The sequence below is a fragment of the Oncorhynchus gorbuscha genome, linkage group LG15 (assembly GCF_021184085.1).
Source record: "Oncorhynchus gorbuscha isolate QuinsamMale2020 ecotype Even-year linkage group LG15, OgorEven_v1.0, whole genome shotgun sequence".
Lineage (NCBI taxonomy): Eukaryota > Metazoa > Chordata > Actinopteri > Salmoniformes > Salmonidae > Oncorhynchus > Oncorhynchus gorbuscha.
The window spans coordinates 26050519-26062741 of NC_060187.1; the positions used below are offsets into that span (position 1 = coordinate 26050519).

At 40.3% G+C, this 12223-nt stretch overlaps 1 protein-coding gene across 1 annotated transcript; it reads left to right on the forward strand.

Annotated features, from left to right (window-relative positions):
* The first annotated feature begins 963 nt into the window (after nucleotides 1-963).
* LOC123997916 (neuromedin-U-like) lies at nucleotides 964-10794 on the forward strand. Its single transcript, XM_046302641.1, has 7 exons — nucleotides 964-1202; nucleotides 3082-3137; nucleotides 3414-3461; nucleotides 3703-3756; nucleotides 4654-4686; nucleotides 10422-10475; nucleotides 10570-10794. The coding sequence occupies exons 1-7, from the start codon at nucleotides 1052-1054 to the stop codon at nucleotides 10603-10605; spliced, it is 432 nt and encodes a 143-aa protein (XP_046158597.1). The 5' UTR covers nucleotides 964-1051; the 3' UTR covers nucleotides 10606-10794.
* Nucleotides 10795-12223: the final 1429 nt, after the last annotated feature.

The following is a 12223-nucleotide window of genomic DNA, read 5'->3' on the forward strand; positions in this document are numbered from 1 at the left end:
GCAGAGGGGGGTCTATAACAGCCAATCACAGTTATATAGAGGCCCTTTGAAACCTCAATATTCAAAGCAAGAAATTCCAACGGTTTACAAATAGTTTCAGACTTTGCCACACTTACAGGGAATTTAGATTTGACATATATAGCCACAACACCACCTTTCTTAATAACCTGATCAGTGCGATAAACATTGTAACCACTTATACAAATATCCTTATCAAAAACAGACTTGCTGAGCCAGGTTTCAGAAAACACAATTACATCAGCATCAGTTGATTTAGTCCCAATCCTAACCCCATCCATTTTTGACAACAGGCTGCTTACATTTAAATGAAAAATACCAAAACCAGATCTTGATTTAAAATCAGAGGGGGTTTGGAGACATTGCATATCAGGGCCAGGGTTAGGTTGCACCTCTGTTTAGGCACCTCTGTTTAAGAGACCTACTGCAAGCGAATTCTACAAGTGAGTTTCCAGACCATACAAAACAGTCATTTAAAACCATTAGACTTTGGTAGTGACACAAATTCGTACTGTTTACATCATGCCACAAAATACATCGGCACTTGGACGAGTGGACCGAGTGAAAAAGAGCTAGTTCCTGCAGACAAAATATCATGTTTTCATTACTTCTTGTCACTTTCTTGTCATGTCTGAACCCATTTGATTGACAATGAGGATATAACTTCATTAAGCTACAATATCTATTTCCTTTTACTGACGGTTTGGTGTTATAAAGGCCTGGATTTAGACAACACGATAAAATAATTGTAAAACTAATAATATTTTCAGATATTATGTCAAACATATGGTGTTTTATATCTTATTACTTTATTTCTTCAGGCAGAATGTTATTTCTGTTATAGCACCACGTTCCCTCCTAGCCTTACTCATCAATTAAATAGGCCCTAGTGTATGCACGCGTGGAATTAATGACGCAGTGTAGTGTCATTGATGTAGAGAGGGGGTGACCTCGTGCTTTAAAATGGTTCACGTGAAAGATTAGAAATCACAGATCGGCTAGAACATAAACCAAGAGCAACCAGAGAACAGTAATGATGAAGACCTCTCAGTGCCAAACCAGAGTCTCACAGAGCGGCAGCGCAAGCTACGTGAGCGATCTCAGCACCAGCGCAATGAACACGCTCAGCAGCACGAGCCTCACGCTTCTTGTTCTCCTCATCTCAGCGATCCCAGTATGCAAAAGTAAGTAAATATACATATTTTGACCATGCTTTGGGTATAGAATATGGACAGACGTATGCATTGCTGTAGGTCCAATTCAAGATGTAAAAACGTAAAACTTTGGGCCATGGAACATGTTTGCGGATCTGATGTAGCCTAATTGAATAGTTTAGGAAAAATATAGTTGTTCAAAACCATTCAACATAAATTGGTAATCGACAAGCTAATTTAAATCATTCAGTTCAATTCTATTTGCATTTACATTGTTTTGCAAAAAACCAATATGTTGAAAAGATTGAAAGGAACTTGTTTACCTTACAAAATGAAACGTTATAGGTTTAAAGTGCAATGAGTTTACTTCTCCTTAAATAAAACTGTAGACCAAAGGTGCAGTATATTTGAATTGTTTACAATATGAATTTACCCAAATGTTTAAACTCAAGATTCTTACACGTCAATCATATTGTGCGTAATTACGCATTCTTGTGAATTTGCGCAACGGATAGAAGGTTTGAGAAATATTTGACATACTTCAGCACTTTCAATTTGTAAGTTTATTTTGTTATGAAGAGGCCCTGGTGTCTTGTTGGTTTATAACCTATTATCCAAGACTGTATTTTCGTTTTGGGATTTTCTCTGACTGGAATTGTATGTATTCTAATCTGTGCAGCATAGAGAACTGGTGTAGCCTAAAGCATATAGAAGCTGCACCCACCAGTAGGCCTAATGCGACTTCAGCCTGTTGTTCTAGTACGTAATTATACTTTTACTCGAATGCCTCCACATAACCATATACATAACATACATCAGTTGGAGAGGAACTCCTAATGTTTTGGTAATATTCTGTAAAATTTGAATTTGAGTGTACTGTTAAGTTCTAAAGCAAAACATGTCACTCAAACAGAAGGGGGACTAATAAAGAGTCTCTGACCAACAACCAAAATGAAACATGTGGGGTTTTAGGAGGGATTCTGAAAGACACTCATGGGGTTGTCCACTGAAAGTTGACAATCAACAACAACTGAAACCTTAAAGACATCCACCATCAGCGCCCACTAAATTTGCAAACAAAAGAAAAACCCACACCAAACTTAATAAATACAGGAAGCAAACAAAATCAAATAAAGGATTGTTTGTATAGAACACAAAAAAGGGTGTGCCAACTAAAGGTGTTAACCCTCCGCATCCATCAAAACAACTGGGCCAGCCACTCTTAAATAGTACCTGGGCTAGCGCAGGTGAAACACCTTCCCACTAACAAGATGGTAACCAGTACATGTGTAACACATACTGACTAATGAGGTGACACCAATTGGTGAGCCCTACGTGCTAATGTCCAACCTCTAAACATAAATGGAAAAACTTAAACCTGTAACAGTACTTACTGCATTGGTAATTACAAAGTGCTATACAGAAACCCAGTCTAAAACGGCAAGCAATGCAGATGTAGAAGCACAGCCTCAATTTGTTGGTCACTATGACTTTTTGAATATGAACAGATATAATTACAACATAACATACTCTTTAAAAGTTATCTAAAACCTAAAAGGGTTCTTTGGCTGTCCCCGTAGGGGAACCCTTTGAAGTAACCTTTTTACAGAGGGTTCTACCTGAAACCAAAAATGGTTCTATCTGGAACCAAAATGGGTTCTATGGGGATGACCAAAGAATCCTTTTGGAACCCTTTTTTCTAAGAGTGTAGGAAAGCTTCAATGCACTCTCCAAGTCCCCATCCTTCTGTTATGTTGTTAAAATGCATTAATTGATGTCCATGATGCACTGGAAGTGGATTGTTATGGCTGTGTAATCACAATCTGCACACTCTCACCACCTTACTGTTACAGCATCAATATGATGATAGAGATGGAATGATTCTTGTGTCTGTCTGTTTCAATGGAAGGTGTTCCAATACAACAGCAGAGAGCAAATATATACCAGGACCAGCTTCTCAACCAGGTGAACCACAGAATCTCTCTCTCTCTCTCTCTCTCTCTCTCTCTCTCTCTCTCTCTCTCTCTCTCTCTCTCTCTCTCTCTCTCTCTCTCTCTCTCTCTCTCTCTCTCTCTCTCTCTCTCTCTCTCTCTCTCTCTCTCTCTCTCTCTCTCTCTCTCTCTCTCTCTCTCTCTCTCTCTCTCTCTCTCTCTCTCGTTGCTTTCCTTTGAAACAAAGAGATGTGTATTTTTTTTTAACTCCCCCTCTCATAACAGCACTCACCTGTCTTGTCTCCCATAGCTTGAAGATGTGTGCTCATCCTACTTTTCTGCAGACCTGCCATTTCGGGTGAGTAAGACGAGAGAAATGATCAAAGGAAGTTAAATAGGTACAAAAAAAAGCACTGAAGGGAAAGATGCATGTTCAATGTTTTCTCACTTTCGTATATTTTCAAGTTCAGGATAAATTCGAATTATGATCAAATTGAACTACGGTAGTCACTTACAGGCGTGAAATGAACTGTATCTGTACAACTGTATCAGATTCTTTCTCTCACCTCCTCCCCCTTGCTCTCTGGTCGCTACTCTAGACACCTGATGTTTTGGGAGAACTCTGTGTGTTAATCCTTGTACAGAAGTCTAAGGTATTCCACCCTTCATGTTCCAGCATAGTAGCTCAAACAATAATCATATCACATGTACACACATAGTGGTTTATTCTGTTCTGTGAGCACAGCACAGTTGCACCTACACTGAGTGTACAACACATTAAGAACACCTCCTACTATTGAGATTCCCTCAAAACAGCCTCAATTTGTCGGAGAATGGACTCTACAAGTTGTCGAAAGCGTTCCACAGGGATGCAGGCCCATGTTGCTTCCCACAGTTGTGTCAAGTTGGCTGTATGTTCACCCTCTGAATGGCACATACACAATCCATGTCTCAATTCTCTCTCAAGGCTAAATCATCATTTAAAAAAATCTGTCTCCTCCCCTTAATCTACTCTGATTGAAGTGGATTTAACAAGGGACATCAGTAAGGGATTGTAGCTTTCACCTGGTCAGTCTGTCATGGAAAGAGTTTTGTACACTCAGTGTTTATGCAGTGTTTAAAGGAGTAGTTCATGAATCCATGGTTCAGTTTTCTTCAAACAGCCATTAAACTTCAGCTACCTTTGTCCACCTCTAGTGAAAAATCTATGGAAGTGATGGCGGTACGTGAGCATGTTTTCTTTTTAAATGGCCAAATCACCTTTAAGTAACATCAAATCAAATATAGTTGTTTTCAGGTGATTTGGACATATATTTTTTAAACATGCACACATGCCACTATCATTTCCATAGATTTTTAAATAGCAGTGGTTAAAGTTACCTGAAGTTTGTAATGACTGTTTAAAGAAACTGGACCATGGATTACAGTTTCTCCTGGCTCATAGACTACTTTCAGGGTGAGGAACCATCTAACAGCAAGTTGTAAAATAGTGAATTACTTCTTTAATCATTTTCAATCGTAAATTTACTTTTGTTTTCTTGTCATTGCAGGACATGAAAGTGCGGGACAATCCTAGTAAAAGGGTAAGTGTGACATTGTCAGTTTTATCATGTCTGCTTCATCAAGTCTTTCATCTGTCTATTGAAATATGTTCCCTTTAGTGAACGCCTATCAATGCAATCAACTATTTTATTTGTTTGTGTGTGTTTTTGTGTGTGTATGCTTGTGTATAGTTTTTATTTCATTATGCTAAGCAACAAGGTGCTGGCCTAACAGAGGGGGCGGTAAGTTGGGTTAAAGTTCACTTTGCACTGCTTGACAAGGCACACTGAATTTTTTTATTTATTTGTTACTTGTACTGTGCTTTTAGTATTGTATGACTTATTTACTCTAGAACATTAATTTTTATCCTGAAAAAGTGTTACGTTTTAGCTTAGTTTTTATTTCCAGAGTAACCAAAATATTACGAGGCATGAATTGCACACTCTTCTGCATATTACATTACCGAGCTCTTACCTTCTCAAAATGCATGCACGCAGACAAACACAGACCCTATTGCTGCCCAGTCCCTCAGATTGTTAACATAGTCAGTTCTCAATAGCTGTCCTCCAAGGAGATAGTCCCCTACATTTCTGGTTCTTGGTATAGAGAATACCGTAGTTTTCTGTGGTATAAAGAAAGTTGGAAAAACACTGCTCCACCTGTCACAGTGCTTCCCTTCTCCTTGTCTCTTGCTCTACATGCAAGATGCACACTTTATTGGAAACAATTTTAGGTGCGGCATGTGTCCACATCCATATATCTTGTCTTGTTTGCACAAGTTACTTTGAATTCCTCATGCCTCCCTCCCTTCCGCTGTGTCATCAGTTGGACTGACGTGGGGAACACCATCAGTGTAAATTAGATAACAGAAATGACAAGGAACGGACACATTTTCTGTCCCATCTGAATAATTCATGGCAGACTGTATCTTTAAGTGCCAATCATTTTCTTCTCAAGTCTCCAAGCTATTGTAATGGAACCAAAATGCCATCCTCCATTTCTAGTGAAGGCTTCATTTATTCATTTAGGATATAGCTTTGTTTACAGTCACTGGGCAGAGATTGGCTTTGCAAAGGTTTGTTATAGTTTATCCTCAGAGGATGTTAGCACAGGAAAATCAAGCCGAGTTGACAAAATGTAAAATATGTCAACCAGATAACAATGAAAATATGACGTATTTCCTAGACATTGTGCATGGCCTGCTTGGGGAGAGCGTGTTGTCACTATGTGTTTTGTTGATCTAAACATGAATGCAGAGTCTGCAAATGAACACAGGGTTGTACTGAGGTGTGTGTGTGGGGTGTGGATGGGGTGTCTAGTGGTAATGTGTGTGTATATGGAGTCCTCTCTACAGCTCCCACCCCTTTGTCTCTGTCTCAGAGCAGTTGTTCATGGTTCTCATGTTTCTTCATGTCTGTCCGTATGTTTTGTGGATGTGTCAGTCCCCTGTGATGCATCCCCTCCTGCAGCTAGTTCCTCAACTCAATACCAGACGAGAGAGAGGAGAGGAGTTTGTGGTCCGCGTATGTACCATCTGCATGTTCCTTTTTACATATCTGCGTCATAACTTGAATTACTCTACCTACATGTACATATTACCTCGACTAACCGGTGCCCCTGCACATTGACTTTGTACCGGTACCCCTCGTATATAGCCTCGCTATTGTTATTTTACTGCTGCTCTTTAATTGTTTATTTTTATTTTTATTAAATGCATTGTTGGTTAAGGGTCTGTAAGTAAACATTTCACTATAAGGTCTACAGCTGTTGTATTCTGCGCATGTGACAAATAAAACAAATTGATTCTTTGGAGAGGAAATATCACACTAATCCAGGGGTCTCCAACATTTTCTAGCATGAGAGCTACTTTAAAAAAAATGAAACATGTCACAAGCTACTAATGGTTCTGTACTGTTGCTGCTCATTTCATTGCAAAGTTTGAAAATAACAATAGATACAAATTATATACTGTACCTACTCATGATATATTTCTGCCAGGTAAGCCGACTTTGCAGTTAACATTTAATTGAGAAGGTTTTGGGAAAACTATCTGTCATCCCACAAGATGGTTATCACATCAACTGTGATGGGCATTCCGAGTCTTTTCTTTGAGCCGGATCATTTGGTTCAGTTCACCTAAAAGAGACCTTTGGCTCCCAAGTGGCTCTTTGTTAGGTAATGCTTAGAAATGGACCTAAAACCATTTTAAAGCCTAAAAAATTACCTAACATTATGTCAGATCGTGAAATGTGAGTTCAAATAAAACATTTCCTGACCAAATTATTAGATGGCCTACAAAATAAATGAAGACAGTTACACACTGAAAAGATTTGCTTGGTCTAGGATGAGGCTCTCTCCTCACTATATTGTTCCTGCACTGCGGAATTACCATCTTCAGATAATGTTTTTATAATTTATCTGCAGATAATCGATGCCTGGAGGTCAAAAAGCAGTGGTAAAAGTATGCAAATATGGGAGCCAATGTTCACCAAAAAGAGGCGTTGAAAAAGAGACAATGGTTTACGAACGACCCATCACTACTGGCTACACACAGAGTGAATGACAAAGGTCCGCACCGCACAGATATAAAGAGACAATGGTTTACGAACGACCCATCACTACTGGCTACACACAGAGTGATAGACAAAGGTCCGCACTGCACAGATATAAAGAGACAATGGTTTATGAACGACCCATCACTACTGGCTACATACAGAGTGATAGACAAAGGTCCGCACCGCACAGATATAAAGAGACAATGGTTTATGAACGACCCATCACTACTGGCTACATACAGAGTGATAGACAAAGGTCTGCACCGCACAGATATAAAGAGACAATGGTTTATGAACGACCCATCACTACTGGCTACACACGGAGTGATAGACAAAGGTCCGCACCGCACAGATATAAAGGGGCAATATTGCTGGAAACTAATTGCCAGATAGTGTTAGGTTTGGCTTTTTAAGCCAATAGTGGCTAACCGGGTGTGGGATAATGTTAATGTTGTGTTGGTTAGACAGTAGCTGGGAGCTTGGCTGTCTGATATATGTGAGATTTATTTATGACAGCTTGCTCTGGAACACGTGAACATTGCATGTACTTTCATAATTGTTTGGCTAGCTACTCATAGGTGGTCTGCGAGCTACTGGTAGCTCACAATTGACCTGTTGGAGACCCATTAACTGGGGGCAGGTAGCGTTTAGTGTTTAGAGCATTGGGCCGGTCGCTAGTTTGAATCACCGAGCCGACAACGTAAGAAATCTGTCAGTATGCCCTTGAGCAAGGAACTTAATCCTAATTGCTCCAGGGTTGCCGTTGATAATAGCAGACCATGGCCCCATTTTCCAAGAGTGTCTCAGGGAGATTTCGGATATGCAAAAAAAACAATTCTAATTCACACATGCTTATTAATACACACTTGTACATGTGTGAAATAGAATATAGGCACCCACCAAATTATTATTATTTATTTAGCAAAAAAAGAAACGTCCTCTCACTGTCAACTGCGTTCATTTTCAGCAAACTTAACATGTGTAAATATTTGTACATAAAGATTCAACAACTGAACAAGTTCCACAGACATGTGACTAACAGAAATGGAATCATGTGTCCCTGAACAAAGGGGGGGTCAAAATCAAAAGTAACAGTCAATATCTGGTGTGGCCACCAGCTACATTAAGTACTGCAGTGCATCTCCTCCTCATGGACTGCACCAGATTTGCCAGGTCTTGCTGTGAGATGTTACCCCACTCTTCCACCAAGGCAACTGCAAGTTCCCAGACATTTCTGGGGGGAATGACCCTAGCCCTCACCCTCCGATCCAACAGGTCCCAGACGTGCTCAATGGGATTGAGATCCGGGCACTTCACTGGCCATGGCAGAATACTGACATTCCTGTATTGCAGCAAATCACGCACAGAACGAGCAGTGTTGTTGGTTGCATTGTCATGCTGGAGGGTCATGTCAGGATGAGCCTGCAGGAAGGGTACCACATGAGGGAGGAGGATGTCTTGCACAGCGTTGAGATTGTCTGCAATGACAACAAGCTCATGCTGTGACACACCGCCCCAGACCACGACAAACCCTCCACCTCCAAATCGATCCCGCTCCAGAGTACAGGTCTCGGGGGAACGCGCATTCCTTCGACGATAAACATGAATCTGACCATCACCCCTGGTGAGACAAAACCATGAATCGTCAGTGAAGAGCACTTTTTGCCAGTCCTGTCTGGTCTAGCGACGGTGGGTTTGTGCCCATAGGCAACGTTGTTGCCGGTGATGTTGGGTGAGGACCTGCCTTACAACAGGCCTACAAGCCCTCAGTCCAGCCTCTCTCCCTCAGTCCAGCCTATTGAGGACAGTCTGAGCACTGATGGAGGGATTGTGTGTTCCTGGTGTAACTCGGGCAGTTGTTGTTGCCATCCTGTACCTGTCCCGCAGGTGTGATGTTCGGATGTACCGATCCTGTGCAGGTGTTGTTACATGTGGTCTGCCACTGCGATGATGATCAGCTGTCCGTCCTGTCTCCCTGTAGTGCTGTCTTGGGTGTCTCACAGTACGGATATTGCAATTTATTGCCCTGGCCACATCTGCAGTCCTCATGCCTCCTTGTAGCATGCACGTTCACGCAGGTGAGCAGGGACCCTGGGCATCTTTCTCTTTCAGAGTCAGTAGAAAGGCATCTTTAGGTTGGGTCGCCCAAACCTAAGTTTTCATAACTGTGACCTTAATTGCCCACCGTCTGTAAGCTGTTAGTGTCTTAACGACTGTTCCACAGGTACATGTTCATTAATTGTTTATGGTTCATTGAACATGGGGATGACCAATGAAGATCTGTGAAGTTATTTGGATTTTTACTAATTCTCTTTGAAAGACAGGGTCCTGAAAAGAGCCGTTTCTTTTTTTGCTGAGTTTACAACAAAGCCACCACAATTTACCATACTTTGTTATAGTAATGATCAAATGAAAGATATTGTAAGATCTTGCAATGACGGCAGACCCCGGCTAAACCCTCCCCTAACCCGGACAACGCTGGGCCAATTGTGCGCCGCCCTATAGGACTTCCAAAAACGGCTGGCTGTAATACAGCCCAGGATCGAACCAGGGTCTGTAGCACTGAGATGCAGTGCCGCTGCACCACTCAGAAGTCAATATAGGGCATCTGGAGGATATGCTCTTTTCACTTTGTCAATGTGTACAGGATTTGTCATTTTTTCAGTGTTACCCTATTATGAGACTGTTGTGTATGTGATGTCTGTGTGTACAGTATAAGCATGTGATTCATTGTGCGTATCGAGGCTACCTTTTTTACACACATACTGTCACCCTGTACTCGCTCTGTCTACATTAGCTGTTCTTTTCCATGATGCAGGTAATTACGGTCTAAAATTAGTGCATCTGACAGGTGAACTTCCACATTGCTGTGTTTAAACTCAACATAATTCATCCTTCATCCAAATGGGATTGGCGTTGACATAGTAGCTACAGCAGAACTGTGAGAGGAAAAGTGCTCAGCTTAGTGTGTGTCTGTTTACGGTGGAAAGTCAATGGGAGTGATCTCTACTCTAATGGTTTTGCCTACGAAAGAATGAAATAAGTGGAAATAAGCTTCAACATCTAGCACACTGCTTTCTGTTCCAACTGAAATTGTAAGACTTTCTTTTCGTCTGGAAGCAGTTGTCGGCTGAATAAATACTGCCATACTCATGGGACCATACCTGAATGTAGAGCACCTGTTCATTGATATATTCTGTCCTGCTGTGCCTTCTGTTTAGGATGATCTCCAGGGACCTGAGGGAATTCAGAGCAGAGGATACTTCTTGTATCGGGTATGAATACACACATTCAGAGGACAGGAATAAACTCTGTTAAAATGTTTGTTTGATTTCATTCATCAGTAACATTTCCTTATCTTATTTACAGCCAAGAAATGGAAGAAGATCCCTAGAATTTGATTAAATGTAAGGTATGGGGTATTGAACAGCCACAACCTTCCTAGAGTGGTCCAGACCTCTGCCACAACCCCTTAATGATCATTGTACAGTGATGTTGAATGTACACAATGAAAGAATCCAAATAAAATAGTCTTTATTGGTCCAAAAGTCTTATTTGTGTTACAAGGTGTCTTGAATTAAAAGCATTGTTATATGGTTATTTTTGTGGTGGCATGATTTTGCAGAAAGACAGATACTGCTAAATAAACTTGCACAAAGAGGTCCTGGCTCAACTGTAAAATTATCAGTGAACACAAAAGTGGAGTGTGTATGTGTGTTAGCTGAAATATTCGTTACTATAGACTACTTAGTGTGCTCAAGAAAACGACACACACAAATGTTGTCTTTCTCTGAAACATCTCCTATAACAACACAATATTGAGATCTCACCCAACACTATTGTGCTGCATCACATTCTGTTATGATTCAAATCCACCTTTCTAAACAGACTAGACCAGAAAGGCTGCTTATTGTCTCAATGCACTGTACAAAAACTGGTTAAATCAACATTGGTTCCACGTCATTTAAACCCCCCAAAATACATTTTATGACATTGAATCAACACTGGCTGCATAACAAGTGTTCCCGTTTGGAATTTTGTACTACGAATTTTGAAAATTCCACACATACTTGTGAAACTAGCACAAGAACAATTGAAAAAAACTGACTAGGCACTATATCATTTTGGTTCAGTAGTTTTCGGTTTTGAGAGGATTAATGAAGTGATAGTTAGATTTGGGCGACCCAACCAAATTCACAGTCTAAGAAGTGTTAGATCTGTTCTATGAGCGCTATTTTTATGCTTCCCATTCTTACATTTATTTTTGCATCTTTTACTTTCGGTTTTGAAAATACAATATTTTTAGTTAGGTAAATATATATTTTTTGGTGGTTTAGATGGTACAATGATTCTCTCTACACTATACTTACTTGTTTTGTCACAAACTGAAATTAGGCAAACTATTCGAATTTTAGCAACTATGAAATGGCGGAGCTATATCTGCATAGTGCATCTTTAATTGTATTGTTAACAAATTTCAAGTAAAATAATTTCAATATTCAATATTGCATTTTAAAAAGCAGATTGAATATCTATTCAAATTGAAAGAGTGATTTGGTGCAGTGAACAAGTGACTGAGAATTTGGTTGTAGAGTTTTGAAACATGAGCCATTTTGATTCTGTTTAGTTTTTGTGCCACATATATTACTTCTGAAAATTGCACTGAAGTGATTGAAAAAAACTGTAATTGATCCTGCATCATGATACAGATGTGTGTACGTCTTCTGTTTTATCTGGTGCAATATTATGTCCAGCTGGCAGGTATTGTGTAGGCAGTCATCGTAAATAGGAATTTGTTCTTAACGGACTTGCCTAGTTAAATAAAGGTTAAATAGGTTGTATTTTACCAGCCCTTCTCATCCTTTGACAGAGCATTCTGGCTGGTGACAGAACACATGCTTTGCACTTGGCTGAGTTCTCACACTCAGAGAGTTGTCTTGGGGGTGGCTTGTCGTTTCACACTCCCAACTCCTTCAGCCGCCCACCCATAGTCCTGTATTGCTCAGTTGGTAGAGCATTGGAA

Bases quoted from the DNA above. Each gene is read 5' to 3' on its own strand.
- LOC123997916 (XM_046302641.1), top strand. From the start codon at position 1,052: ATGATGAAGACCTCTCAGTGCCAAACCAGAGTCTCACAGAGCGGCAGC. The intron at 3,462-3,702 runs GTGAGTAAGACG...TCGCTACTCTAG, and splicing joins CTGCAGACCTGCCATTTCGG to ACACCTGATGTTTTGGGAGA. The intron at 4,687-10,421 runs GTAAGTGTGACA...CCTTCTGTTTAG, and splicing joins GGGACAATCCTAGTAAAAGG to GATGATCTCCAGGGACCTGA.